The sequence below is a fragment of the Echiichthys vipera genome (assembly GCF_963691815.1).
Source record: "Echiichthys vipera genome assembly, chromosome: 1".
NCBI classification, from domain to species: Eukaryota; Metazoa; Chordata; class Actinopteri; order Perciformes; family Trachinidae; genus Echiichthys; species Echiichthys vipera.
The window spans coordinates 11,925,079-11,952,853 of record NC_139826.1 but is presented as its reverse complement, the minus strand read 5'-3'; the positions used below and the strand labels follow the sequence as shown (position 1 = coordinate 11,952,853).

The following is a 27,775-nucleotide window of genomic DNA, read 5'->3' as shown; positions in this document are numbered from 1 at the left end:
TTTGAGAAATATGGTGCGGCACAACATATTTACTACAGTCAATGGTTGTTTCCTCCACTTTTATGGTGACATTTTTGCAAACTTATTTAGATCTATCTCTCTGTTGTTTTTCCTTCTTCCTTTTTTGGTGCTTCTTTCTTTACTGTCTTCCTCCCTCTTCCTGTCTCTCTCTCTCTCTGCAGGGACGGTGTGTTATCACGGTGCAGCTCGCTGATGAAGAGCTTGCTGCGGATGAGGAGGGCGTGGACTACTTCCTGCTGTTTGCTGGCAGCACGCAGAAGCACCTGACCAGCACCCTAAGGAGCAGTCATGACACCTTGCAGGCGCTGTGTCCCGGTAAGCCACCCCACCCACATCGCCTGGCAGCTTCCCTGTTACCTCTAATGAACCCGTGGGAAGGTAGCTCCACCTACAGTATTTGATACATGTTAAACTCATTTTTAATTCTGCTGTCATGTCTGTCTGTGTTAAATGATAGCACAGACCTTGTTGCAGATACCCTTTAGAAAAGTGTTGGTAAAAGTCTGTGAAAGTAGTATCATGGCAGTCAAAGTACTATAAAATAATTAATCTTATAACATCATAATACGTTTGCTTGGACGTGATGTACGTTAATATAATGCAAGTGCCCGGTGTGTTTATTGCGGACTGCGCTCTGCACCCACTGCAGCAGACTCTGTCAGCCAGCTGCTTACGTTACATGAGTAAGAGGTAATGCTTCTTCCACACACTCTTGTCACAGTGTAGGAAAGCACATTGATGTTCAAAGATTAGTGACAACTTTATTCCCCTCATTTGCTGTAACAAGTGTAGCGTTAAAGCATAATGGAATAAGTGAGCTAGCTAATAAGGCAGTTAGTAAGCTTATCGCTGTGCTAGCAACACGTGCGTTTACCAGTGGTGGTCTGATAAACAGTAAATTCATCAACTTACCAAACTTGTAGGTTGTGTACAAAATATAGTCCTGTGTTATCCTCATTCCATACATCAATGTTGATCAATCATAGTTAATGGATCTGGGTAAAATAGCACTTATTTTCTATACTTTGTGGCCACTCTGTGGGCACTTACGGGTATTGCAACACATACCAGTACTTTTTTTTTTGGAAGATAATATCGTTGTTTTTCTTAAAGCAATATTGTCATTCGGGGAATTTCAATATCGCCCAACCCTAAGGGATGCTAATGCATGCCGAAATGTCCCAGAATGTTTAAAAATAAAAGTTATTTTTAAGAAGATGATGGTATTATTCGTCCCTGACAGCACACAGATAGCATAGGGCAGTCAGGAGTTATTATTGCTGTGGAAGACCTAATAAATGATTAGTCATCCACCACTACTGTCCTCATTTTCAAACTAACGTTGTGTGTTGGAGAGAGAGAAGTCATTTGACTTTTTCTAGAGCCTGGCTTGCTCATCACACCCCTTGGAGCACATCCCACTTTATCTACTTGTAAAATTGAAAGTGTTTAGCCAGTACTTCAGTCAGAGATACTTGCTGTGAGTGAATGGGCAACAACATGCAGCCCAGAAATCAAGGGTGAAATCAAAGGTCACTGTACACAGAAAATTGGTGGACGGTACGAAATGTTTGGAAAGACATAAAATATGAGATAGACAGTAATGAACAAAGGTGGAACATTTTAAACTGCGTTATCTTGTTAAGAGCTCGGCTGAATTACAGTCATCTGAGGGGGTAGGAGGAGGGGTTACTCTCTGCTAAGAGATTAGCTCTGCTTCACTGCTCCCTCCATCAGTGCACACTCGGAAAGGACCCGTCCTGTGACCAAGCAAAAGGTCGAGGGATAGAATTTCCTTGTGGCATGAGAAAATTGGCTAGATACACTGGATCAGTACTTTGGCTTGGATTGAAGTGCCCCTGAGCAAGGCATTTGAACGTTAATATTCTAGTGGAAATGCCAAGTGACCATCTGACTACATTTATAACGACAAACAACACCGACGTAGAGAAATGAAATAAGGTGATTGGAAAAGCGGGTCTGATGTGGTAGCTTCAGATGCGGAGGGTGCTATCAAGGGCCATTACCAGTTTGTTTCTTTTTAATGAGTAGAATGACAAGGATTCCTGCATCCACGGCGTATGACTTGGCATTCAGGCAGGACGTAAATTGATGCAGAAGGCAAATTTGAAGCAGAGATGTCAGAACTGCATGCATTAGAGCCTTTATTCCTTTTTAGTCGTGATTTGAAACTGACCCTGTATGTGGACTACACATACTGCCTCTTTGTTCTTTGTTTTTGTTACAACAAAAACTGAAAAACTCATTTGCACACATTTTCATTTAACTGATAAGATTCTGTGTAATTCATTTGTTGGTAGGTTGAGTTTGATTTCTGACTTTTCAATAGGTATGAGTGAGATCAATTGAAACATGTTTTCATTAAGTAAAATCATTTTCAGTTTTATTGGTATTAATTGGATATGATTAAAATCATAAGCAGTGCAAATCTGCATTGTACTGTATTGTAGCTCATTATTTTTAATGAGCAGTTCTTATTGTGCAATTCTGTGATGTTGAATAACTAAAATATTGTTGGTTATCTTTTGTACTGCCTATAGAAAAGTAGGTGTTACTAATAGCATTGATGATAGTAAATGACAATGTAAATGACAATGGCTCTGTTGTATCCAAGTGACCCAGTAAGTTGTGACTGTGTGACAGTGAGCCAGCGTGTCCAACACCAGGATCCTGAAGCTGAAGCAGGCAGCTTAATGGAATTTAACATTTATTTTATTATTTACACCCTCACATAATTTTCCTACCATGAAGTGTGATGTCAAAATGTGTTTCACAAAGTTTTGAATGAATTTGTTTTTGGGAGCGATAAGTGACAACGGTTTGCTGGAGGAATCCTGTGAGATTTTGCACTGCTAGCATGGTACTGTCGCTGTAACCGGCTAGCACCCTCTATGTTAAGTATCTCCGTTGCTTCTAAACCCTTTTGCTTTCTCATGATTTTCTTTCCCCACACAGGTCACAAATGTTGAACTTCTAATGTCCCGGTTATTTTATATACTATTTATTTTGTCATTATTGTTTTTCTACTCTCTATGACTTAATGTGTTGTTGCTATGACACTAAACTGACCTTGCTAGCCGCAATTAGCTAACACAGTTAATGCACAACACAGGGATGTAGCAACAACTTTATAAAGGGTGAATTTTAAAGACACACTTTAAACAGACAGACTGACAATAGGCGATATAATATAACCACTAATTTATTTTTGTAATGTGAAAAACGTTTTAAAACTACAGTAAGTTATAGTACTCTTTCTCCTTTCTTCTTTTAACTCACCCTATCTTTCTGTGTCCCTCCACGTGTTGTCTTTTAGCACACGACTGCTGCGAGGTGGTGACGGTCACCTTGTGTTCAGTCAGCCCAGGTGTCCCTGAGTCCCCAGAGGACCTAAAGACCTGTCTGGGTCGTGTGGCTCCTTTGTCCGAGCAACGATTCAGCTTTGTCCAGGATTTAGCTTTTGACATGGCCCAGTTCCTGGTGAGCAACAAGATGAGTCATTTCAAACTGAGAAGTAAAATAACTGCACAGACTGAGGCTTGTCACAGGAAAAAAGTGTTTACCATTGGTGACAAGTAATAAAGCAATGTGAGGAAAGTGACAGTCAGACAAAGGATTGCCATGTTATTGTTACTTCCCTGACTGACAAGGCCTGATGTCTCCCAGTCCTTGATGTTCCATTAATAATTATTTTCAGCACAATTTATCTTCCCATAGAAATTTAATATAGAAGTTGCTTTGCTAAGGAGAAGGACAAGATAATGTAACTGTCTTGGGCACTCAAACCTGCCTTTTTTTTTTAGTTTGATTGATGATGTTTTGGTCAACACAGTGCAACACAGTGCAGTCCCAAATTGAGCTTAGTACTGATAGATGCACGTGGATGTGTCTTCCTGCATTTACATCTTACATTTTAGGCATGTGGTTAATGCTCTTAGACTGAGCCTCTTAAAGTAAACTAAGCCTCGGCTCTTCCTCTGTAAAACTTGACCCATCTTTGAAACCGCCCTCCACACAGGTGAGCACGGCGGGCCGGGCTGACGGCCTCGATGGAGCACTGATGCTGGATGAGTGTCAGATTCCCCTGCAGGAGTGTGAACGTCTAGATGAGAGCCTGGCACTGGCCCTCCACCACCTTGTGCTGCCTCCAGGATGGAGCTTACTGGGGAACAAATTAACCAACAGAACTGGTGAGACTGGAGGGCATTGATCTGTCTGTGACATGTAATTTCTTCTCACACTAAAATGTACGTCAGACAGTATGTCCCTGCACTGATGCAGAAACATACTGGCAAATTACAGTTGTACAGCGCATAATGACACACATGGCAACTCTGTTTGTGTGTTTGTCTATGTATAACATGCTATATAATTAACTGTGTTGACAAGCTATCAATGGAACCTGGAAGATTGATCGCTCTCAGCATTATTTTACAGCATTTTAAAACACATTGCTACTTGGCCTAAGATGGACACAGGTGTTACTGGTCAAAATCAGATATTGTTACAGATTGGTGCAGAAGAGTGCATATGCAACATACAGTTTAAATGTTGTGTGCGCGTGCGCGTGCGCGTGCGCGTGCGCGCGTGCGCGTGCGTGTGTGTGTGTGTGTGTGTGTGTGTGCGTGTGCGTGCGTGCGTGTGTGTGTGTGTGTGTGCGTGCGTGCGTGCGTGCGTGCGTGCGTGTGCGTGCGTGCGTGCGTGCGCGTGTGTGTGTGTGTGTGTGTGCGTGCTTGTGTGTGTGTGTGTGTGTGTGTGTGTGTGTGTGTGTGTGTGTGTGTTGTGTGTGTGTGTGTGTGTGTGTGTGTGTGTGTGTGTGTGTGTGTGTGTGTGTGTGTGTGTGTGTGTGTGTGTGTGTGTGTGTGTGTGTGTGTGTGTGTGTGTGTGTGTGTGTGTGTGTGTGTGTGTGTGTGTGTGTGTGTGTGTGTGTGTGTGTGTGTGTTTTCTACTGCTAATTAGTATAAGTGACTCCTGTTTAACTTCCACCTTTCTGGCAGCTGATTTATGTGATGCACTCTCAAGCACCGCTGCCACTCCAGAGTGAAACCTAACAATTAAGGTACAGCTTCCGCCTGTCCTCCACAGTCTGGATGTGCAGTGCTGTGTGGAGTAGGTTAGCCAACTAAACCCAAAAAGAATTACTTGCTCGCTTATGATTAAGATAAAACTCCAAGATTTATTCATTCTAACCAGAAGAAAGCATCGTTTGATAAAAATCAGAAATGCATGATACTGTGCAAGTGAAGAATTGTAAAAGTTCTGCAAGATAACATACTACCAAGTTAGTAAGAGACACCATTGGCCCTATGTGCACAGATTGCCTAGTTTTTAGTGGTTTCTGGTTGGTCCTTTGTCAGAAAGCTGCTTGGAACACAACGGAAACATGAGGATTTAATGGAGATTTATGACAGTAAAACTGATTTCATGGAGCAGAGGCTTTGCGTTTTTTTCCCTTCCAGTCTCAGTTTGTTGTTGGAGCAGCTGATAACAGTCCAGTCCAGAAAAGACAGCTCGCTGTAAAAATGGATTTAAATTCATGGAAAAATGTAAGTGGGTTACTACATTTCCAACATGTAACCGGTTCTATAGGATCTCCTGGACAGATTTCTTGGCAAAGGCACTTAAAAAGGAAATATTTTACACAAATAAAAGTGTTATAAGCAGGTTTACAAGTGAGGTGCCTTGCAGTAATGGGAGCTTGTCTATTTCCGCCAACAAGCTGGATTGGTTCATAGACTTTTTCATTGTAGGAAAAGACTCATTAAGTCATTTTTTCCCTATTTAAATCATCCAAAATACAGGGAACATTAACTTAAGCTAGACTCAGTGGCCCTCATTTATCAAACGAACGTGCGGCAGAAAAACGTGCGTACGACCATTTCCTGGCAAACGTCGGCATTTATCAATTTGGACGTGAGCGGGAGCTATGATCAAATCTCACGTCTGGTCTGAGGTCGTGTACGCACATTTGAGCCTGTGTATTTGCGGTGCAGCACAGCAAAACCTGTCAGAAAATAATGAACAAACCTCAGCTGCCATTAGGCATAAGCAGTCACATATTAAGAACAGTTAAAAACGGATTCTTAAAACGAATAAAAAAAATAATAATTGTGGTTAGAGCGATTGATTGTACTCATGTGCGTCTGAAGGCACCATCCATGAATGATCACGCATTCATCAATCGCCAAAACTACCACTCGATAAATGTACATGTGATTTGTGATGCCAAGCTGTCGCTTTTAAACGTGGTGGCCAGGTGGCCGGGGGTGGTTGCAAATATGTGATATGAACCATTTTTATGTTATATGTTGATTACACAAATTAAGGCAAGCAGAATAAGTTTCATACTGAAAAAATGCTTTTAACTATTTTTCCTAGATCTTCAAACTTTAAAACGGGTCAATTTGACCCGGAACATTACAGGAGGGATATTCAACGTTTAACAGATAGACATGAACATGACAACATGTCTCTATATGGACTTCAATCTGACTCTGGTGTTAGTATGATCAAACAGAGCTCCGTATCTTTGTGCTGCAGCCCGGCCAGACAGCAGCTTGGATTGTGAGAAATAGCTATGTCAGTGCAAACAAACATACATTTTTATTAAAATTAAAGTGGCAGTTTTCTCAAGTCATTGACTCTGATGACTTTAATCAGTTAAAAGAAGCCAAACGAGCTGATGTGGATGATAAACTCTGCAATATAATTGCTCTCTGTGAAGCAGCGTAAACAAGACTTTTGGGAGTTGTTGCCTCCGGCTATTGTTAACACAATAGCTTATAGTTTAACATGGACTTAGATATTAGATCGAACCAGCAGAACCAGCAGGAGTTTTGACGAAAATAAAGACTCAGTAAGTGTATAGTGGAGATTAAAAACCCACGCATTCCTTCAAATGTTTTATTAATTATTTGCTTGGGGCTTGAAAAGAAAAGTCATCAAGTTAAATTTTTGGTAATGACCTCTCTGCTGGTTAGATAAGATCTGCTTGTTACTGTTGTGAATAGTTTACAGATTATTATAAAATGTACACACACACACACACACACATTCACTCTCAGGCTCCTTTGCATTGAAGCCAGTTGTTATGTTGTTGATGTGGAAGGCGGCTTCCTGCAGCGGTGAGTGATGTGTACTCTAATAGGCTCTGCTTCACAATGTGTCGCCGCTTCAATGCAAGACGCTCGGCTGCAGTGAACTGCGGGGAGGGAGGAGGAGTGCAACTCTGCTCTCCATTTATCAGATGTTTCAGATGATGGATAGCAGCATAGTATAGGTGGAGGTGACGCTGGTTTATCTCAGTCATCCTTCACGCTGTGGACACGCAGCAGTCAGTGATCTCACCATAGCCAGCCATTTATTGTCCCCGGGGAAAATCACATCACCTGGAAGGACTGTGCATGGCGATGAAAATGGTGAGCAACACCCAGCTAATTTACTGGTGTTGAACAGCAGCAATGTGGAGATAAGTGCTAACATGCTGATATTTAGCAGGTAAAATGTTTACCATGATCACCATCTTAGCATGCTAACTTTTGATAATTACCACCCAACATAAAGTACACCTGAGGCTGATGGTTTCATTTATTTTTGCAGTATTTGGTTATAGACCAGAGTCTTTAACAAATTAAAACATTGGCCTGATGATGACACGAGATAAGAAAGGACGTGATTTACTAGAATTCTAACTCATCTTGAAGATATCACGGTAGTCCATCCAGTCTGTTTATAGGGATACACCAATTGTGAAATTCTGATACAGATGTTTAAAATTACAATTCGGCCGATAACCAATACTGATGTTTTGTTGTCCTTATTTAAACAATGTATTCCCCTTCAGTGACAGGGAACAAACTCATCATCATGATGCTTTTTGACTGAGCAAAAATTCAATCATACAAATTTATCAAACAACCTTTTTATATATCCTTCTTTCACATGAAGCCCTTTTATGAGATTAACGTTACCTACCCGATGACAATCATTTTCAGCACTTACATTGCCCAACAGAAACGTTTTGAGAAACGGAATATTAAATGTAAATGCCACGCTTGCTGCTCAAAGCTTCTCAGATTTCAGGATTTGCTGCTTTGCCCCATTTTATTTCATTTCGAGTATCTTTAGGATTTGGACTGTTGGTTGGACCAAAGTAGTAGAACAACACCACTGTTGGCTTAAGAAACTTGAGATTTTTTTACACCAACTAATTCATTAACCAAAATAATAATTATAAAACATTCATAGTTAATGGGAATTATTGTTGTGGTGCCAAGTTTGTAACTGTTAATCAACAGTTTTGAGTATTTTGACTAGACAAGACAGAAGAACATTAATCTGTTGCATTTCTAGTGAAGCTAACTAATAGCCAGTTAGCTGTGCCAAGAAGCAATGGAGCTGTTTTGGTAGACATTCAGTACTGCAGTATAATAACAGTACAATAGCTGTAACCACATGTATTACTCAGCTTACCCTCTAGATACCATTGTGCAAAAATGTCATGGATGTTATGGCAGCTAGATCTGAGCAACTACCATCAAACCCAGGGACTGCAGATGGAAATTAGCTTTTAGCTAGAAACTGGTACAAATCATCTTTTTACACTATGTAACCAATGAACTTTGTACATGGGCCTTGAAACAAATAAACGAAACAAACTAAACTAAACCCAGCGGTAAAGCATTTCCTGCCACTGTTTGGTACCTCGCATTCCATTCTGGCCCAGCTCGGCCAAGTGGAGCATTAAATTTGACCCATTAGCTTAAGACTCATCAGGGCAGGCTGCTGCAGATGGGCCCACGTTACCTCTCATCAGCAGACACAACCAGCATTGTAAATGTTGCCTAATGGTTATGGTGGCGGTGCTGATAACAGAATGTAAAATATGTTCTCTGCCTCTTTCACTGATCTGTTGCATCTGTTCTCAGCTGCTTTTCTTTCTCCAACTGTTTTTTATCTGACTGTTCAAATCTGTGCAAGGTACAGTAAAATGTGCAAGAAGCGAGTTTCAATCTAGAACTGCTTTTATATGTCAAACTAAAAAAAAATGTTCCCGTTTGCTCAAATAAATATCTGAGTTTGTGTAAGGACACGGGGAAGAAAATACACAGGCAGTGACAAATGAAAGGTAAATAGTAAAACACAATGTGTCTCATAACAGTAGAGAAACACTATCGCTCTCACTCTCACTGCACTTTCTGCTCTTATAAATAAGCACACAACAGCTGGTTTGATAAACCTGAGCGTTCTGTTTGCAGTGTACTGACTCTGCATTATAAGACATCTGGGTACTGAAGTAGAGATGTTCCATCACTTAACCCCCTAACATATACAGTTGTATAGTCTTCCAACTTATCAGTTTAACTTATGACGGTTTTAGTTTCCCTTCAACTAACTCTATCTCCCACCTTTTATTGTGAAATTACCATTTATTGGGTTCCAGGAATCACTTTCCCCACTTTTTTAACAAGCTCACCCTTATCTCAGGATGCACTTTTATATTGACAGTAAATTTGCCCGTGGGTAGTTAAATATATTATTATTGTTAATGTATAAGATCGTGCGACTCCTGTAGACCCTGGAATGTTTTAATAGAGAGATTTAATTGTGCAGATTTAATTTGAGATGATTCTCTGGAATATCCAACAGCCACTCATCCTGTCTGTAATGCTAAAGGGAGCCTTTCTGAGTTCCTGTTGCTGTAGCAGAAAGATGTGTGCTTTTGTGTGTGTGTGTGTGTGTGTTCATGAATCTCCATTATTGTCTTTGTGGATGTGTAAATAGGAGGGTTTCAGTGTTTGATGGTGTTATTAGGAGATCGATTGATATATGGGGTCAATAATGGGCTTACATTAAAATGTGTGTGATGCACTTAGTGTTGCTCACCTCTGCTGACATAAAATGGGGTAGTTTGATTTAGTCATATGCATAATTGTTGTTGCCATGATAGCTTTATTATCGCATATTAGATGGTGATTCAGAGGCTTTTTCACACTGACTGGAATACAAGCACTTTATTATAGAATGACAAACATAAGATTCTGTAATTTTGTGCTCAGAAATGACCATTTTTAAAACACTATCAAATAGCATTTTAGCTTTAATCCATAAATGGCAGTATTCTCTTACAGATAAGTGATTCTTTGTTGAAGATAGACAGAGACAAGCTGTGGTTCCATCAGTCTGTAAATGTGTAAAGGTCTGTTTGTTTACTGGACCACGACACCGTAGTGTTGCCAAGCTGCAGCAAGCGATGGTATGTTGGTTGCTCAACCACAAATTGGCTGCCTGGACTGCTGCACTCTTCTTGTCTTTCTCAGTTTCTTTCACTTCTGTTTGTTTGTTTGATTCTTCCGGTACTTTTACATTTATTCCTGCATTTCTCTCCCTCTGCCTCTTCCTCAGACCTGAATCCTCAAGAGACTCTGCTGCATTTCTCAGCTCGCCGAGGTCTTTTTCGGGTTACTCACTTCTTGCTGCAGCAGTCTGGAGCTAGAGAAGCCCTGCGACTGGCCAACCGACAAGGCCACACCCCCTCCGCCGTTGCAACACTGCGAGGACACGAACGCCTCCGTGAGCTCCTCACACGGTAAGCACTAATCTTGTAATGACAGTCAAAGGTTGTATTCAGTAATGGTAAATATTGCTTTTCAGTTTCTGCTTAATTCCAAACCAATTTAAAAGAAGAGAAAATAAAAAGATATGAAAGACAAAACTGTAATACAAGCTCTGAGTTTCAGGGAACATTTCTCTCCTCTCAACAGGCACACATAGTCTCATATTAATATATTAGAGGGCAGATGGCATAAATCCTCCAGGCCCTTAAGGGCAACCTTGTTTGTCGGTTGTCTTCACGGAACTATGGAAGAGAATCACCACAAAGCCCACTGATGCCTAGATTAGCACTTTCAGCTGCAGCCAGATAGTTGAGGGCAAATTGAAAAGTTGTGGGCTGCCAGTAATGTTCCAAGAGAATACAGAAAGATGGAAAACTATTCCGCTACACAATGCCTTGACAACGACTCCCGTCTCCTCCTGTCTACCGACTTGTTATAGTACCACTCCACACTACATCTCTCTACGTAAAACTTAATTTTTAATCCCCACACACTGCAGTGTTGTCTACAGAGTTTAATGCAACAAGGATTGATTGAGTTTTCAGTTGTCAGGTTTTATCTCAGATAATGCCTTTTTGTTTAGTGACTAGTGAGGTCAGATTCTTCTCATCCCTTTCTAGTGAAACATTAAACTCAGGGTAAAAAAAAACAGCTTCTTAGTAAATGGACGGAGACACGGCTTAAAGTGGAAACGGACCCTTTTTATGTCTTTTAAGCACTCTACTTATCTGCTAGAGAATAGTTTTCACTTAACTCAAAATGAAGATGCCACAAGCTGGAAGACAACTACCACTTAGTGAGCTCTCTCATTGCCAAGCGTGTACTAAAGTTGCTTTACAACTTAGACCTCCCACTTTATGTGTTTGTAATTACATTTCCCTCATGAAGAGTGAAGTCACTAGAAGCCTTGCCGGTGACCTCAGCCGCCGGGCCTCACAGCTAAAGCAATCCACCCAGGATTACGCAAACAGCTCTGCCTGGCTGGGAGGTGTCTCCCCTTTACAGCACTATCTTTATGAACAAAAACACTGCACATACTTTTACCTTCAACACTGAGAGCAAATGCAGCAAGGGGAGTGACGTTTTCTCAGAAACTTTATCGAGTAGGTGTGGTCCTGAAGTATGGTATGGAAGGGTGTATTTTACTAAAGTGAATGAAACTAACATTTTCGGATGATTGACCACAGCGTCTGGAACTATTAATCATGTACCAGCTACTTTTTTACTTGACAGCGTTCCCATAGGTTACTTGATTCGCTGCTAAACTGCTAGAATACAGTAGACACATAACAGCTGCAGTAATTGACCGATGGACTTTGCCACTTGGGAGTAAAAAAACAAACAGCGATGCACGTGGATTATCAAAAGAAAGGGGGGAGTCTGGATCGGCTGACATCACTGTTAAAACCTTCTCTTGAAAGCATTTTTGTGCCGTGTTAGCCAATCACGTTACAGGCCGTTTTGGGATGATCTAAGTGTTTATTTCACGGCAGGGCTGAGACGGACAAAGGGGCCGAGACTGTCCAGCCGGTGTTGACTGACGCCCGGGTAGTTTGCCACCTCCCCAGCCTGAACACACACACCCTGACACTGAAGATCCACCCGGGCCACGACCCTCCAACCCTTCAGAGTAGCGTGGAGCAGCTGCTGCACTTAATATACCATCTCCATGCCAAGGTGAGTCACGCCACCCTGCCCTTTTAACACACTATCTCCACTCACGTTGGCTTCATCCAGGAGCTCTGCTACAGCTGAACATTGTTGGATTGTTTGTCTTTTCACTGCCCTCATTTTTTTAACCTTCAAGCTTAGTTTGTATAACCATTGGAACACCTTATGCAATCACAGAGTTGGCGATTGATAAGAACTAGAGAGCAGCTCTGTTGATTTCTCTGAGGGAATAGTTTACTTTTATCCTGCTCCTTTTTTTATATTCTGCAGGGAGTTTCTGTGCTGGAGCTGCGGTTTGATTCTCTGCACACAGCTGCTGAATGTTGTGATGGTTTACAAACAGAGATAACCTGTCTGGAGCGACTTCATCTGCCTACTACAGCCTCACAGTGCCTGGATACAACAACAGAAGGGAGCTGTGTGGAAAGCTGCTCAGTGGAAAGCTGCAGTGGTGTTTATTGTGGACATGGGAATGCAGAGAGAGACTGGAGTTTGTCTGTGAGTGCTCCAACGTCAGAAATACGCCCTCAGGAGCATGTCGTCGGCCCCCCAGCGGACTGGGTGTGTCTCAGTTCAAACACTGTTAAAGATTACTGCCAAACAGAGCAGGAGGGAAGGGAGCAGCCTGCTGTTTCCACCCAGAGTTTTAGTTTGCTTGACAGGAGTGGAGGAGAGCAAGGTGGGGTCGAAGGGAAGAGCCTCAGTGTGGGAATCCTAACACCAGCAGGCTGTGATAAACAGGCAGAGGAAACTGATAGAGGAAAGGCTCTGATCTGGGAAGGACAAGAGGGCAAGGAGGGAAAGGACCTATCAGAGCAGGAAGCAGAGGATAGCACAGCTAGAAAGCGGGAGGAGGAGACAAAGTCAGAGTCAACAGATCTAATAACGCCTTGTGGAGACACAAAAGCTTGGATCATGGGCCAGTCCCCGTCATTAGAGGGCTCAGAGGTGTCCGACACTTCTGATTCTGAAATGAGGGAGGGCAGTCAGGAAGGAGAGAAGAGTGGGAAACTTAACCAGGACCTTTGCGATGGCCTTTCTTTCGAGGAGGAGAAGGCAGAGAGTGAAGGGTTAAAAGACCCTGTGTCAAACCCAGGGGACCTCCCCAACCCACCGCTGATAGACTGCCGTGATGTAATCAAGGAGCATGAATCTGCTGTTCCACGTCTCTTGATAGAAGGCCTCCACGAGGGGGAACCTCCACCAGACATAAACAGCCTGGAACAAAACCAGGAAACAGCTGGTAGGGATTACACTACAGAGCAGCAGTGGGGCTCTGCTCCAGAGACTGGTTGTCACTCTGGGAAGTGTACTGGAACTGAGAGTAGTAAAGAGCTACATGGTGAAGACACAGCTGAACCTTCTGGACACAATATTGAATGTAGCAGTTTACCAGAGGACGAAACCGACAATCCAGCTGATTGTCAGACTGCTGGTAACTCAATGGAACATTTACAAACAGATCCAACATCAGAAATGATGCCAAGCTCCAGCAATACACATGATGAGCATGATTCAGGGATGACCCACGGCCTCTCCAGTGATGACGATGGCAGTTTCCGATCAGTAGGAAGCTCCACAACAGATATATTCCACCCAACTCAAGACAATGCTAGTGTGGAGGATCAGTACTTGCTTCAAACCAAGATAGCAGACCTCTCCTCTGCGGGATTCAAGATGGAGGAACCAAATGATTCACCCAGTGGAAGCAATGAACATGCACTGACCGTGGACGCAGTGTCCCCCTTGGACCAGGGGACCGTGGCAGACTGCAGCCGGACTGGCACTGAGCCTGAATCACAACTGTCACCCAGCCTCCAGACAATGGATGCTTTGAATGCTGAGGGGACAGGAGAGAAACTCGCCTCAGAACTTTCCAAAGAGGATTTGTCGTTAGGTCCAGCTTTGTCGGAGATGAAGGTCGACAGAGGTGAACCCGAAGAGGCTGAGGACTCTGAACTGAATGCAGGGTCTGAGTGTTCAGCATCAGAGGTCACCAGTAGGGTTTTATCTGAACCCAGTCCATCTGTTGCAGGAGAAAGTGAAGCGATTGGCCCAGGTGAAGGGGACCATCAGTCAACAGAGACCAGCGATGAAATTGCAGAGGCGTCAACTGACAAGAATGGAGATGTAGAATTGGTGCTAGAGCAGCCCGAACAGGATAATTCAGAGATGACAGCAGAAGAGAGGTCACTGGATGAGGGATTAAGGCACTCACTGGATCAGATCAATCCATCTTCATCACAAGGTGTCACTTCACTTTTAGACAGTGCATATGTCAACCCCTTGGAAGTAGAGACAGCTTCTCCAAACAATGAAGTATCCAGTGGACCCCATGTTGAGAATGAGATGACTGAAAATTCAAAGACTTTGGACGTAGTGGATGGAGCATCACAAAGCCACAGCAGCACAACTCAAGGTGGGCAAACGGTGATTTATTTCAGACCCTATTCAGGTTTATTCTAGTTCCACCCTCTCACATACATCACAGGGCAATATGTTTGTCAAAGTCTTATTCCCACACAAATATGCTAAATCAGATTCAGTACTCCTCTGGTGATTAATGGCTATAGCTCTGCAAAGCTAAATGCAATATAGCTCACCCTCATAGTTTTTTTGTGTGTGTGTGACGTCCTGTTTTGATATATTACTTTTGTGAAGACGTGTTTTGCTTAGGCTTTCTGCTGTTTTGGTGCTAATTGTCATTCTTATTAGGATTTAACTCTTAGTTATTCTTGAGGATTTCATATTTTTGTTTTAAAATAGTGACAAAAATGTGACATTTAGCGATTAATTGATTAGTTCTTTGGTCGATAAAATGGTAAAGCTGTTGATTGGTGTTTTCCGAGACCCAGCATCTCGTCCTGGAAAATATTTATCATCTATTCAGTATCTGTCACAGAGGAGGAAAGAAACAAGAATTTACTTGGAACGATTAAATCAAAAATAGTTTGATTATTCAAATATATGATTGATCTTTGCAGCTCTAATTGATTCTTCTTTGTTTTACTGTTCGATTATGGAGGAAATAAGGGATGTACTTTCATTGGTAAAATGACTTCCATTTGGATGAATTCATTTGACTTATTTGCCAAACATTGGTCAGGCTATTTTGTTTATGACCGAGCTGTAAAATAACCTCTAACTTTATAAGGGAATTAAATATAATTAAACGTTTGAACGCTGCAACAGTAATTTTGGTGTCTCGTAAACCAATGAGGGTTGGGCACTTTGTGTGATACAAAAATAAAGAATTCAATGAGTCAATCAGTAGTACGTAACAGGAATTAATGAGCCAGTCTATCTTTAAAACCTTATACCATGTAGTCTGACAACATTTCCTTTTATTTTCATATGCTGTCTGTTGTCTCATGCACTCTGGTTAAAGCACACTGCATGTAAGCAAACACAGTCACATTACTAGTGCATGTGACCAAGGCTCAGACGCACAGCTAGAAGGCTGGGTGCTCTTAAACAAACATACACAAGCCAGCTGATGTGAGTGTAGAGCAGGAAGGGAGGCCAGCAGAGTCCCTCTTCTCTAAGTGAACTTCCAGCACTCCTCTGTCGGCAATTTTCACTTATCAGGAATAATTGTACCGGACCCAAGTCCAATAAAGGGAGGTCAAGGGCAATAATGGTGCTGTGCGTCACACAGAGACTATGGTGTCATTATTAACGTGGGGATATATTTACAGCCTGACAGTGGCCTTGCATCAGGTAACATCATGGACCATCAGAGACAAGCTTTCAGTTGTTTCATGGTTTGGAAACAAAGACGTGAATATTCAGTCTGGATTCTAGTGGATGCTTAAAAACACAAGAAATACTCTTCCTTCTTTTTATGGAGTGTCATTTCTGAGACTCAGACTCAGTTCATCAAGTCATGTTTACTTACACAAGCCTTCCAAGATCGATTCCTTTAATCCATCCCAGATAATTATACAGTGGCAGCAATGGGTTATTTGGTTTCTGTTTTGAAAGTTTAAATAGTACATAAAAACTATCAACATAAGCTGCTACATCACCAATGAACTCCTCTGTGTATCTGCAGTGATGATAGACATGTCCCACATCCTTTCACTCTAAACACTTATTATTGATTCTTGTATTTGGAGGATTTGCCATTGGCCTGATTGTGTTCATTTCACCAGAGGTGGAAGTCATCATGTCGTCTGAAGAAAATGTAATTGGTGCAGGAGAGGAAGAAAATTGCCCCTCTGAGGAAACCGACTTCTCCATGGTAAGTCTCTAATTTAGTTGTCCGATATCAAGCTCTGCTCAGTTGTTGACTTAGGTGTGAGGTTTGATTAAGACGGGTATAAGATGAGTCATTGTTTGCCAAACTCCTTGAAACACCCTAAATGTAACCTTTGGCACAAAGATGTTGTGAACAATCAGGCAACCAACCTCACTTCCTGAGTTATTACATGAGCAGGGGTACAATGTGATGGGGGTTAACTAATAACGTCACTAATTTCTGCATTGCATAGTTATGAATTCCACCTGTGCTTCTCTTGCCATGACAAGTCAAAGTATATGCTGTTTAAAATCTGTGAATTGGATTTATTTAGGAGCTACAAAGCAACAGGAGTTGTGTTTGTAAAGTCTGGCAGTAAAGGCAAAGTTAAACTTTTTTAAAAATATATATTTATATCGAGAGATGGAGAAAAGAAATAATAATGATAATAACACTCATTAATGAGTGAAATAATTGAATGAGAAATATGCATAAAAAGAAACAAACATAAGTTATGTTGAGTATGCACGGGTGATTAGCAACATCATTTAACCTTTTTACAAAAAATGTTACTATGTTTTCAATATTTTGCATGAATAGCCAGGAACTGCTTAATATCTCAATTGTGCACCAACAATTTTTGGGGGAGAAGGAAAGGTGTGATTTGCTTAAGAGCAGCTTTATGTGCCAACTAGAGATTAGCAGAGAGTTCACGAATAAAGCTGTCTGGAGAATTTTCTCTTCTGAGTAAAAATTTGAGACTTGCAGTCTGGTTTTTGTGTTTTTGGTAAGTGCAGTCATTAAACAAGAAATCTATTACCTGTAAGTTTTCTTAAGTATGACCTCTACATTTGCCTCACTGTAATACCAACAGGATCATCCTGGCAGAGTCGTGTTATGCAGTTCGTTTACCGCCTCAGCTCAGCCACTGAGCACATGGATGCGATCTTCAGTAGACCAGGCTTAACTATTAAATGTTGCTGACTGACAGATTCCTCAGCAGCCATAGACTGGAGTGGCTCTGCTTATTCCTGGGTTGCGGTCTAGGCTTGTTTTGAATGCCAGATGTTTGACTGCAACTGCAGGGGGATATACACATTCTGCAGGATGAAGGGGTCGCCAGCAGAGGGCGATGTAGCCTCAACGGCAGCATTGGAGCGTTTCCTCTTGACCAGAGAAATTTGGTGTGGTGCTGGTGTGGAACAAGCTGTAGTGGGATTTGAGATGAATAATTTACCGGAAAGATGTATCCTCATAATTTATCTTTAACAATTTAGTTTCCACTATTGGAATCATAGCAATATTTTGACACATTAGAATAATAGAAATAATCATTCATCAACCATCATGATTTCTATTACACTTATAATATGTGGAATCATATGTAATGTGAAAAGAGCGTTGAAAAATGGATAATATAAAGTTTATATATAGAGAGATGATTCTAAAACTCTAGAATGCACTTGATAATAAAACTGTCTGGATAACAGATTCTGAAAGACAGCAACATAAACTCGCTGAAAGAAAGGTTATGTAAGGTTAATGAATTGATTAAAACACGAAGAGTGTGTCAATGTTTTGACAAGATAAGATATTTGACAGCAGATAATTTAGTGCTGGTTAATTAAGCATGTATAACATCTTCTGCATTTCATTTTTAGAATATTAACGGATATAGAGAATATATAAGCCCAACACAAAGTGCTTTTATAGCGTGGCTTTCATCTGCAGCCGTGAGTCCTGTTCTAAAGACATGAGCATGAAATAAAGAAGATTAGGTTATTTTGAAAATGGAATTCATTTAAAAGATAATGCTGTCAAGTGCTGTTCAATAAACACATTTGGCCACGGATGTTGCTTGGATGGATGCCATTTTACCTGCCATTTTGCATTTTGCAAGGTAAACAGCTTATCAAGTGAGTGAACTTCACAGCCAAGACCCAGAAAAAGCTATGCTAACAATACATTCAAATTTAACTACATTTCATGCATCTCTAATACAACATGTGTCACCGTATTATTTACCACATTAGTCAGGTATGACTGATTTGCTATATGGACATCCTGAAGGTCTCATTTGCTCTGTTTAACAGAAGTAAAAACCAAAAGACTGAATTGTTTCCTCCTTTTTAATTTTCTTCACTGATATGAATAGGTCCCTAAGCCCCTAGCTTAAAGGAACAATGAGTGGGTTTTTCCTAAAGAAAAATGCATAGATTCAAACAAAAGTATCCCTCTCAATTATCCTTAATGATGGACTAAAAGTGAAGCGGTGTCTGCATCTGCAGAGACCCTGCAGTCGTGGCCAGAGGCATTGTGTTTTTGGGTTAATCGTCTGTCCATCTGTCCCATTCGTGTGAATGTGATACTTTATGAACCCCTGGAGCCATTTAAAAAAAAAAAACTTTGCACAAATGTCAATTTGGACTTACGGATGAACTAATTAGATTTTGGAGGTCAAAGGTCACTGTGACCTCCAAAACACATCAAGAATTTCACACAAATGTCTGAAACACATGTGTCAAACTGAAAACCTGCAGCCACCCTTTTCTGGATCAGTTTGACACCCCTGGTCTAAAAGGATAGTGAGGAAGTGATGACATTTTATATCCCAAAGGTCAACGATCATCTTTACTGTGACATCATAGTGTTTCTGTCCCTTATTCAATGCCATAACTCAGGAACAGAAGGGGAGACATTTGGACGGATACTGAATTGGTGACACTAATACTGAAACTGTGGTGATAGTACTGATCTTCTGTGTTGCTGGGTTGTAGATATCGGCAAAGTATCTACACCCCCCCACCCCCCCCCCCCCCCAAAAACACTAAATACCTTTTTTTACATTCCTTCAAAGTCACTACACATATTATGTTAGTCTCGACAACTTGAATGGTTGGTGAAGGCATTAAACCACAAGGTGATAACTCTAGCATCTTGTTTTTGCTGTGTTCAGGACGTTTATGGTTGGGCTGCCCTCTCTCAGTTAGTTGACTAAACAGCTGTTTTGGTTGTAGTCTACTAAGATCTCTGTAGTTCTTTAGTCATTTTTAATGCTTTTTTTCATGCAGATTTACCTTTTTTCCATGAAACTTATGAGCACATCTCCGGTAAACACAAGATTGAAAGTGGTGCTTTTCCATGATTCATTGTAGAGAAACTTAGTTTTACAGATCTGTCAGTTAAATCAACTTATCGATCGGTTGACAAAATCATATTAGTGTTTGTTGACTTAGAATTTCTTTAATCGAGGACAGCCCTACTTTCTGGGCGTAAGCATTTGAGCACTGGATGCAGGCATTCATCCAAAAGGAAGCTATGAAAATGGTGGATGCTGTGCCGAAACAAACACAAATATAGCAAGGCGAAATGCCAAGCGGACACAGATTGTTTTAAACAAGAGTGAATCTAGGGTTGGCTTTCACCCAATAGCAAGCAGAAGTCAGGGGCGTGTGCTTCTGGTGCTATTGAACCTGGGAGGAGGGATCAGCTTTGGCTGTTTACAAACCGCAACGAGGAAATCCTACTCATTCTGCCTTTAACAAGATGCATCTCATTTCTCCTATTGCTTAGTTTGTTTGCTTCTCCCAGTAAACGGATGGGACGCTGTTATGGAGAATTAATGGCAAAATATTTTGTGAATAAGACATCTTTCCTGCTCAAGAGTAATTCATCAGTTACCGATAAGACAACTCTACCTGTCCTATTAATCACTAGCATTGACAGTTGAGTCTTCTTATATGCTATTTCACCTCTTCATAATGTGGAAAGATGGAGAACTTGTTTTAGGAGCAAATGGGCTATAAACTGTAGCAGAGCAATGTAAGGAGTGTCAGTTTTCAAATCTAGCAAACAACAGTTTATATTCAAAGTCTATATTTTCTGTGCAAACACTGTGGTTCATTTGGTTCAATGGATTGGTTTCAGTGTCTCACTGAACTTTGAGACACCTTGTGCTCTGTGAAAGACAGCGTTTGGATTAGGGGTGGATTTGATTTGTTTTTGGCTGCCGGGATTTGTTTGTGGCTGCCGGGATTCACACCTTGGCCAAGGATGGGACATGAGGTCAAAGCTGGAGTCTCATGTCAGGGACAACACACAGACTGCAGGGACTACCACAGGGTTACATGGATCTAAATGTCAGCCAGGAGGTGCTCAACCACAGCGTACAGGCTTTCTCTTAACCCCAGAAGTGTAAGTTTTGGCAAGAGTTTGACAGACAGATGGTTCATACATTTACCTGCCAGATATATTTTGAACATTCCTGCCCCTCCCCAGTCAGTTTCTAATGAGGGCTTCTCAGATGGTTCTGTGTGACAAACCATCTGATGAGTCAGGTTAGACTAAGGTTGTCACGATTGTAATCTTAGATACAATAGCAGTGTAAAAGAACTCCATACCTCTTTCAACACCACAACACAAAAATGAAAAAAAAAAACGAGAACACTAAATAAGACAATAGTTTTTCTTTTTTTAAATTAACAACCTGCACACAGTGCTGCTACAGAGACATCAAACTCATACCAACACACTGATTTATAGTCTTACTATTCTTAAATCAGAAATGACAAACCTTGACATAAATAACAATGACAATTAGATTTTTTTCAATAGAGTACTGTGAATGTGATTTTTGTGAGCTTCTGTCATGGAGAGTGGTGAAGAGACAGCATGTTTCCGTGTCATCTCTCAGTCACATTTTTCTCTTCCTAGCTGTGAAATCGTATTAAATCTGATCCCAAATTACATTACACACCTGTGTAGCCTCGAGAGTTCACATACATCTCACAGCCTGCATGCTAGGAACATGTTTTGTCATGGACACAGACACTCAGTGTTTAACACATAAACATGCTCATGTCTGCTATCCACCCTGCTATTTGCATCCATATTTGAATGTATCATGTCTATTGCTCCCTGTTTGGATGATTGCCTTTGAGCTAGTTTTGGGAGTAGAGAAGCTATTTCAAAAGACAGCAGATTAATCAGTAACTCTCGCTATGCATTAAGAAATAATAATAATGGGATCTTCTTATCATTTTACAAAAGTCTGTTGCCTAATTAAATGATTCCATGCTAATCGCAATTAAAGCTGATAAAATAAATGTGTTTCAAATGTTTTGTCTGGTTCAGTGCAGTACAGTGGGGTGCCATTTATAGCAAACTTGTGCCATAGTGTGATATATATTTATGTAGGATTTCTAAAGATTAAATGTTGTATTAATAATTTCAATGATATCTCTCAGAATTAGACACAATAAATGGCATGTGGGGAAAAATCTGCAGTACAATCTGGACTGGTGACTGGCCAATTTCTGGCTTCGCCACTGTGGATGAATATGCAAGTGCGACTTCTACCTGCAGCTGACAGCACTGCCATTTCTATCATCTGTGAGAGGTGTAATCACACCTTGAGGGCGCTTCTCAGGTGCCCTTAAGTACATACTCCTCCAGCAGGGGGTGTTGTAACTCAACAGCATACATTCTGATGGCTAAATCACCTTAAGTGAAGTAATAATGCCTCAGTGTCATCTGTGATACTCTAACAATGTACTACTTTGGGAGGCGGAATTTACAGGATGAGAGAGAGACATTCACAGCCTATGAGAGAGTGAGAGACTGAGAGACTGAGAGAGAGAGAGAGAGAGAGAGAGAGAGAGAGAGAGAGAGAGAGAGAGAGAGAGAGTTCAGAGGAAAAGAAAAGGGAGGGAAGAAGAGAAGGAAGGAGGGAAGAAGAGAAGGGGGGAGGGAGCAGAGTTGGAGCTGGAGAAGGCTGCTTCTGTGGCCAGATGTGAAGCTTAGCAGACAGCTTCAGCTCTCCTCAACAGTGTTTCTGCTGGATTTTTTGTTCTTTAGGAAATCTGCTCTGGATCTTTAAGGGAAAATGTACGAACGACACAAGCGGAGGTACAGTTTCTGTGCCAAAGGAGAAAGGGCTGTAGACGTGGTTTTGATAAAGGTAGGCTACCTATCCGCACTTTCAAAAAAAGTTGCTCGGTCTGATAATACTGTTACTGCTACAGTAATAACAGTCATTTGAGCGGATGCTTTGAAAAGACGGTTGTTAAGTGCTTCAGATAGATAAAAAAATAATGGCAGGAGCAGTAAAAGCAAGGTAAGAAACATAAAAGCCGGACCGAAATCGTAAAATTAAACCATAAAAGGGGAGGTCAAAGATAATTAATGACATTATGACATGAAATTAAGTCTATTAAAGAGAGTTTGATGAAGAGATTTCGCAGCTTAAGCTCCTCACAAAGACAGTGTCTAAAGGCCTCATCACACTTACTCTTAAAGCTGTCCAGAAAAAGTTAAGCATAATCATAACTGTCACAAAGTGCTTCAACATGTTCTTGCAAACCTGTAGTCATCTGCCAGGGATGTTGTGACGGGATTTGCTGTGTTGCACCCTGGGAGATGATTGCATAGTTGTTGATAGTGGCCCTCCAGACACAGAGTGCTGATTATTTTGGGGTGGAGTGTGGTTTCTGGATGTACGGTGCCTGGGTACGCTGAATGGAACACGGAGACAGATGGCTGCACTCTATCCATCTCTGTGGAATAACTGTGTATGAAACTTAATGAGGCTCAGGCAGTTTAAGGTCTTTCTGGGATTATTTGGTCAGGATAGCGGGTACTTGAAGGATTTGTACTGAAACTATAAAACTAAAACAGAATATACAGTAAAGTAATGTCTCGTCACGTTGCACAGGTGGGACATTTCTCTCTCTCTCTCTCTCTCAAAGGTCCTGTTACTGTATGATAAAGGTTATATGTCAGACCATTTGAACTGGGTGTTCTTTGCAATATTTCTAAATGGGATCTTTATAGCACCCAAATGTGCTATTTAAAGCTCAAATGGCACTACACATATAGAACCCTTTTATGCCTTTTCACACTGTGCCTTGGATGTTTGTTTTTGGCTATAGGGCAGCAGGGAGTCCTGTTGGTTGTTTGTAAACGTGTTGTGGTTTCTAAAGAGTTTTAAAACTCTTAAAAGTGTTTGACCTTGTAAGCAGACAGCCCCGGTTTCATACAGCACATACCTGTAAAAGGAACAAATCCTATCAACCTTTAGCTGGGGCTTTCTATGGTGTAAGTATGACAGTGTTAGTGGGCGGGGCTTCAGATCCAGCAGCACTCAATACAGAGCATTTATTGTTTGTGTGGGAAAACCATGTTTATAACAAAATATGAATCATAGGAGAGTTTCCAACCATTTTTTTATGACGATGTTGTATCTCTACTTTTTTAACCACGCTAGGCCTGTGGCTTTAAGGCAATATCAACCTCTGTGTCAATTGGAACACTAATTTGGTCCACATTGAAATTGCTCAACAATTTAATAGAATACCAAAATGAAAAGTGATGCTGCAGTTAAAGTAGCATGTAGCTCAAAGCCCCGCTGTAAATCTCGTCACAGTGAAGACAAATGAAACTAAACAGGTAGTGATTATCATTGGACTTTTATAAAAACAATGAAGCAATGAGATCAGTGGAATAAACTATTGTACAGTTCAAAAATAGGAACTTTCCGCTTGGCAAGTTCTTGAAGCTACTTGAAGTCCTCCTGGATCCATATTATTTTAGTGTGTTTACAATCTACCATCTATAATTTTGTCATCTAGAGTTTCCATACTGTCATTTTACTTTGTTGCATTTAACATATAAGGCACGTCTGTCCGTCCGTCCTTTGTTGAGCTTCCTTACATCTTTTTTGCTAGACGGATTGTAAAGCCCTTGAGACAAATTTGTGAAAGCCAAAAGCCTCCCTGAAAAAGACTTCCCTTCCCACCTCTCTCCATTTTGCTCTGTTAGCTACATCGACAAATGAATGAGTCAACCCACAAAAAGTAAGGTTTAATGTGGATACCTAGTTGCCCAAAGTCTCATTTGAGTGGATTCATTTTTGTAAGTTCCCCTGAGTGCGGGATGAGTCATTGAACATTTGAAACTGCATTACTCGGTTTTACAGGGAGAGAAAAGACAGGGATTTTGATGTAAAAAAAAACTATGTTTGGCCCCATTTTAACTATCATCTAAACGAATAATGAACTAATAACATCTGACTGAGACTAGCCTATTACTGTAAGTATCAAGCTTAAACTAAATCACGACCTATACCACACACCGTAGACATTTGATGTGTCCTACAGTGCATCATGCTATCTGCTGGTTGTGACATGCAGAAGCAGAGCAGACTGGAAGGTATCTATGAAGTGGAATGCTCTGGTATATGTAACCCTTCTCTGTAGTCTATTGTCACTTTCTAAACTTGGTCCTGATGTCAGCTCTTCTTTTCACCCGAGGGGTGAAATAGCAAGGATGAGAGCGTGTGTGTGTGTGTGTGTGTGTGTGTGTGTGTGTATGTATGTGAGAGAGAGAGAGAGAGAGAGAGTGTGTGTGAGGGAAAGAGAGAGGAAGAAGGAAAGTTAGAGAGAGATGATGGTGTGGGAAAAAGGCAGCAGCGGGGTAACGATTTCCTCTGGCCTCAGATGGAAACAGGCATCTGGCCAAATGACTTCATTCCAACCAGTGTTTCACATCCCAGCATCTCTTCTGGCCTGGACTCACAAAACACATCATCACTTCACTTACCAAGTACAGTACAGTGACTGTTGTTAAGCCTTTATACTAACTAACATAGTAGTACAGTATATACAAGCGCATTTGGTTCTGCAGATAGATGGCAAAAACGGACAGGAAATCAATCTTTTCCGTTTGCCTTTTGGTTAATTTTCTTTTTTTTATTTTTTTTACCTCATTTCTCATATTGTTCCCTCAAATGATTTTGAAGAAATAAGGGTTTATGTAGTTACAAAGACAGTCCTTCAACCAGAGGACCCAGAACTCCACTTTGCTGAAATATTTTACAACAAAACCCTATCCCTGTCAGCTGCACTTTTTCAATATTCTGTAGCTAACCATGACCTTTCTGTGAAGGAAGGTTAGTGGAAAGGATTTCAACAAAAGAGGCACTTATTAATTGGTCTTGAAATGTAAAATGGAACCTAAACCAAATCCTGTGAAGCACATGGGTCATTGTCTGACAGCTGATATGTGTGCTTTTATCCTGTTTAAGTGCTTGGTAAGTGCTCTGAATTCAGTGCCTTTCTAAGGTGCAACAGAGAATAGTCTGCTGCCAGCCAGCCTAAGGGATCAAACCATGTATACATACTTGGCTCTAAACAGTCATTCAGTCAGCCATGACATCTTTCAATTTTGCGGAACCTCTCTGGCTGCCCGCCTGTTTAGAAACACGGCACCAGTCCAAGTCCTGCCTGCCCCGGCATACACAGACCAGTCCGCCTTTTTATTTTTAAACCAGATGTGTTTTTACTGGGTACAGTTTAGATTCCCCCGACGCTACAAATATGCACTGGGCCGTTCAGACTCATGACTGCCAGCTTTCAGAGGGAGCTTTCACTCGCTGGCTGGCTGACTGGTTTGCAGCCCTGCTAACTTATTGACTGGTTAAATGTCTGACAGCATAACTTGCTGTTGCCTTGTGGCTCTTGGTTTGTACCATAGACTGTTTAAAATATTGATGCAGTCTCTGTGACGTCAGCCGAAGGTTTCTGAAGAGCCAAAAAGAAGGTCAGTGTGGGTAGCTCCAGCAGTTGCCATCCTGGCAGTGCCTAATGCCACCTTGCGTGAGCAGTGCTTATGCGCTGTTGAACCTGTTGTTTTTGATGCGGCTCCCACGTTAATAGGTCGGAGCAGTCACAGCCTGCCTGAGTTCAGGCACGGCTCGGCTGTGTGTCTGCAGCAGAACATAAGAGATTCGAGGTCTTGCCTATTTTTACCACGACATGCTTGCGGTTAACTGCAGAAAGAGACAGTGAATGATCTTCTTACAGTCAAATTTCAGTCATTTTACAGCCCCAGAGGTCACGGCTCGATTTTTACATTCCTCACCTCTGCTAATCTGACTACCTGTCAAACCCTACTTTTTTTACTTCATCCATAGTGCTTCTTTCTGGAAAATAGGCAGAAAGTATTACTTTTGTTGCACCTTCAGTGTTGCTATGTAACTGACATCGGTGAACGGTTACGATTGACAAGGGATGGCTTAAAAGGAGAAGTTCATGCTACAATTGAAAATCCACATGGGTCTTTCTAGTCCAGACTGAGCTGCATTCTTGTGTTATACAGTCAAGTGGTCACCATTTCACCTCATTATATGAACTGCAACACACCAAAATAAAGGAAACACAACTAAATATAAAACTCTCATTAAGAGCAGGTAACCTACTTCCACATTTGCCAATCCCTAGGAGAAGTAGCCACTTCATATTCACTTAATATGCCATGACGAGTAAGAGTTCAGCTCATTAATCTGTGCCAAAACACTCTGAAGCTGTTCTGGTGGCTCAGTGTGTAAACAGTCTATTAAAACAGCTAAAGCATCTGTTTCCTTTACTTTGGCTTTAATCTGTATTTTATTCAGGAAGTTTTGCTGTCACTGCTCTGCTGTAAGGTCAAGTCATGAAGCCTTTTGTAATTTGTTTCAATCACTGGCAATCATTTCACTTCTGAGCAGAACCTGTGCATACATTTCTGTTTGCGTCTGTGTGTACTGGCGCCCTCTGTGACCAGCTAATCTTTCCTCGTCAGCGTGTTTGTTCTCTCTCAACGGGCAGTGTTTGATATCTGAGCACAGCTGTGAAAAGAGAGAAAGCCTGTGTGTGCTGTCTGTGCATGCATCTGTGTCTGTGGGATTTTATTGTGTGCATGTGAGACTTGATGAGTTAAAAAAAAGTAGCATGAGCGTTAATAAATGTGCATGCATGCAACACCTTTGGCTGATGGAGGTGCACGGAGACATAACCACTAACCAGTAGGTATGTAAATGCAGGTCATTGTGTTTTTAAGAATGTAAACATGTAAGGTCACAGTGGACGCACACACACACACACACACAAACACACACACACACACACACACACACACACACACAATCGCCACCCCCAAGCCTGGACCATAGAGCTCAGTGTTTCTTTTGCTCTCCGCAGGCTTGTCAATAGTGTCCTCTGGGACAGTTGAGCATAATTTTTTTAGGAATTGAGCTCGGCCCCCTCTCCCTCAAAGCATTCTGGAAGGACAACCTTGCTGGTTGGACACACTCATCGTCCTCTCTTGATTTGTGTAACTTCCTGTTTTGCCTCTTTTTTGTTTCTGTCTCTGTTCCTCAATTTACTTAATA

General features: G+C 41.3%; 1 protein-coding gene across 1 annotated transcript in view; it reads left to right on the top strand.

Moving 5' to 3' along the window:
• akap13 (A-kinase anchoring protein 13) overlaps positions 1-27,775 on the top strand; it is a 124,259-nt gene that overhangs the window by 29,727 nt on the left and 66,757 nt on the right. The window contains exons 3-9 of the mRNA XM_083915365.1: positions 183-336; positions 3,359-3,522; positions 4,061-4,232; positions 10,447-10,630; positions 12,152-12,335; positions 12,600-14,748; positions 16,484-16,572. Of these exons, the coding sequence (XP_083771491.1) occupies positions 183-336; positions 3,359-3,522; positions 4,061-4,232; positions 10,447-10,630; positions 12,152-12,335; positions 12,600-14,748; positions 16,484-16,572 (3,096 nt within the window). The remainder of the gene's footprint in view (positions 1-182; positions 337-3,358; positions 3,523-4,060; positions 4,233-10,446; positions 10,631-12,151; positions 12,336-12,599; positions 14,749-16,483; positions 16,573-27,775) is intronic.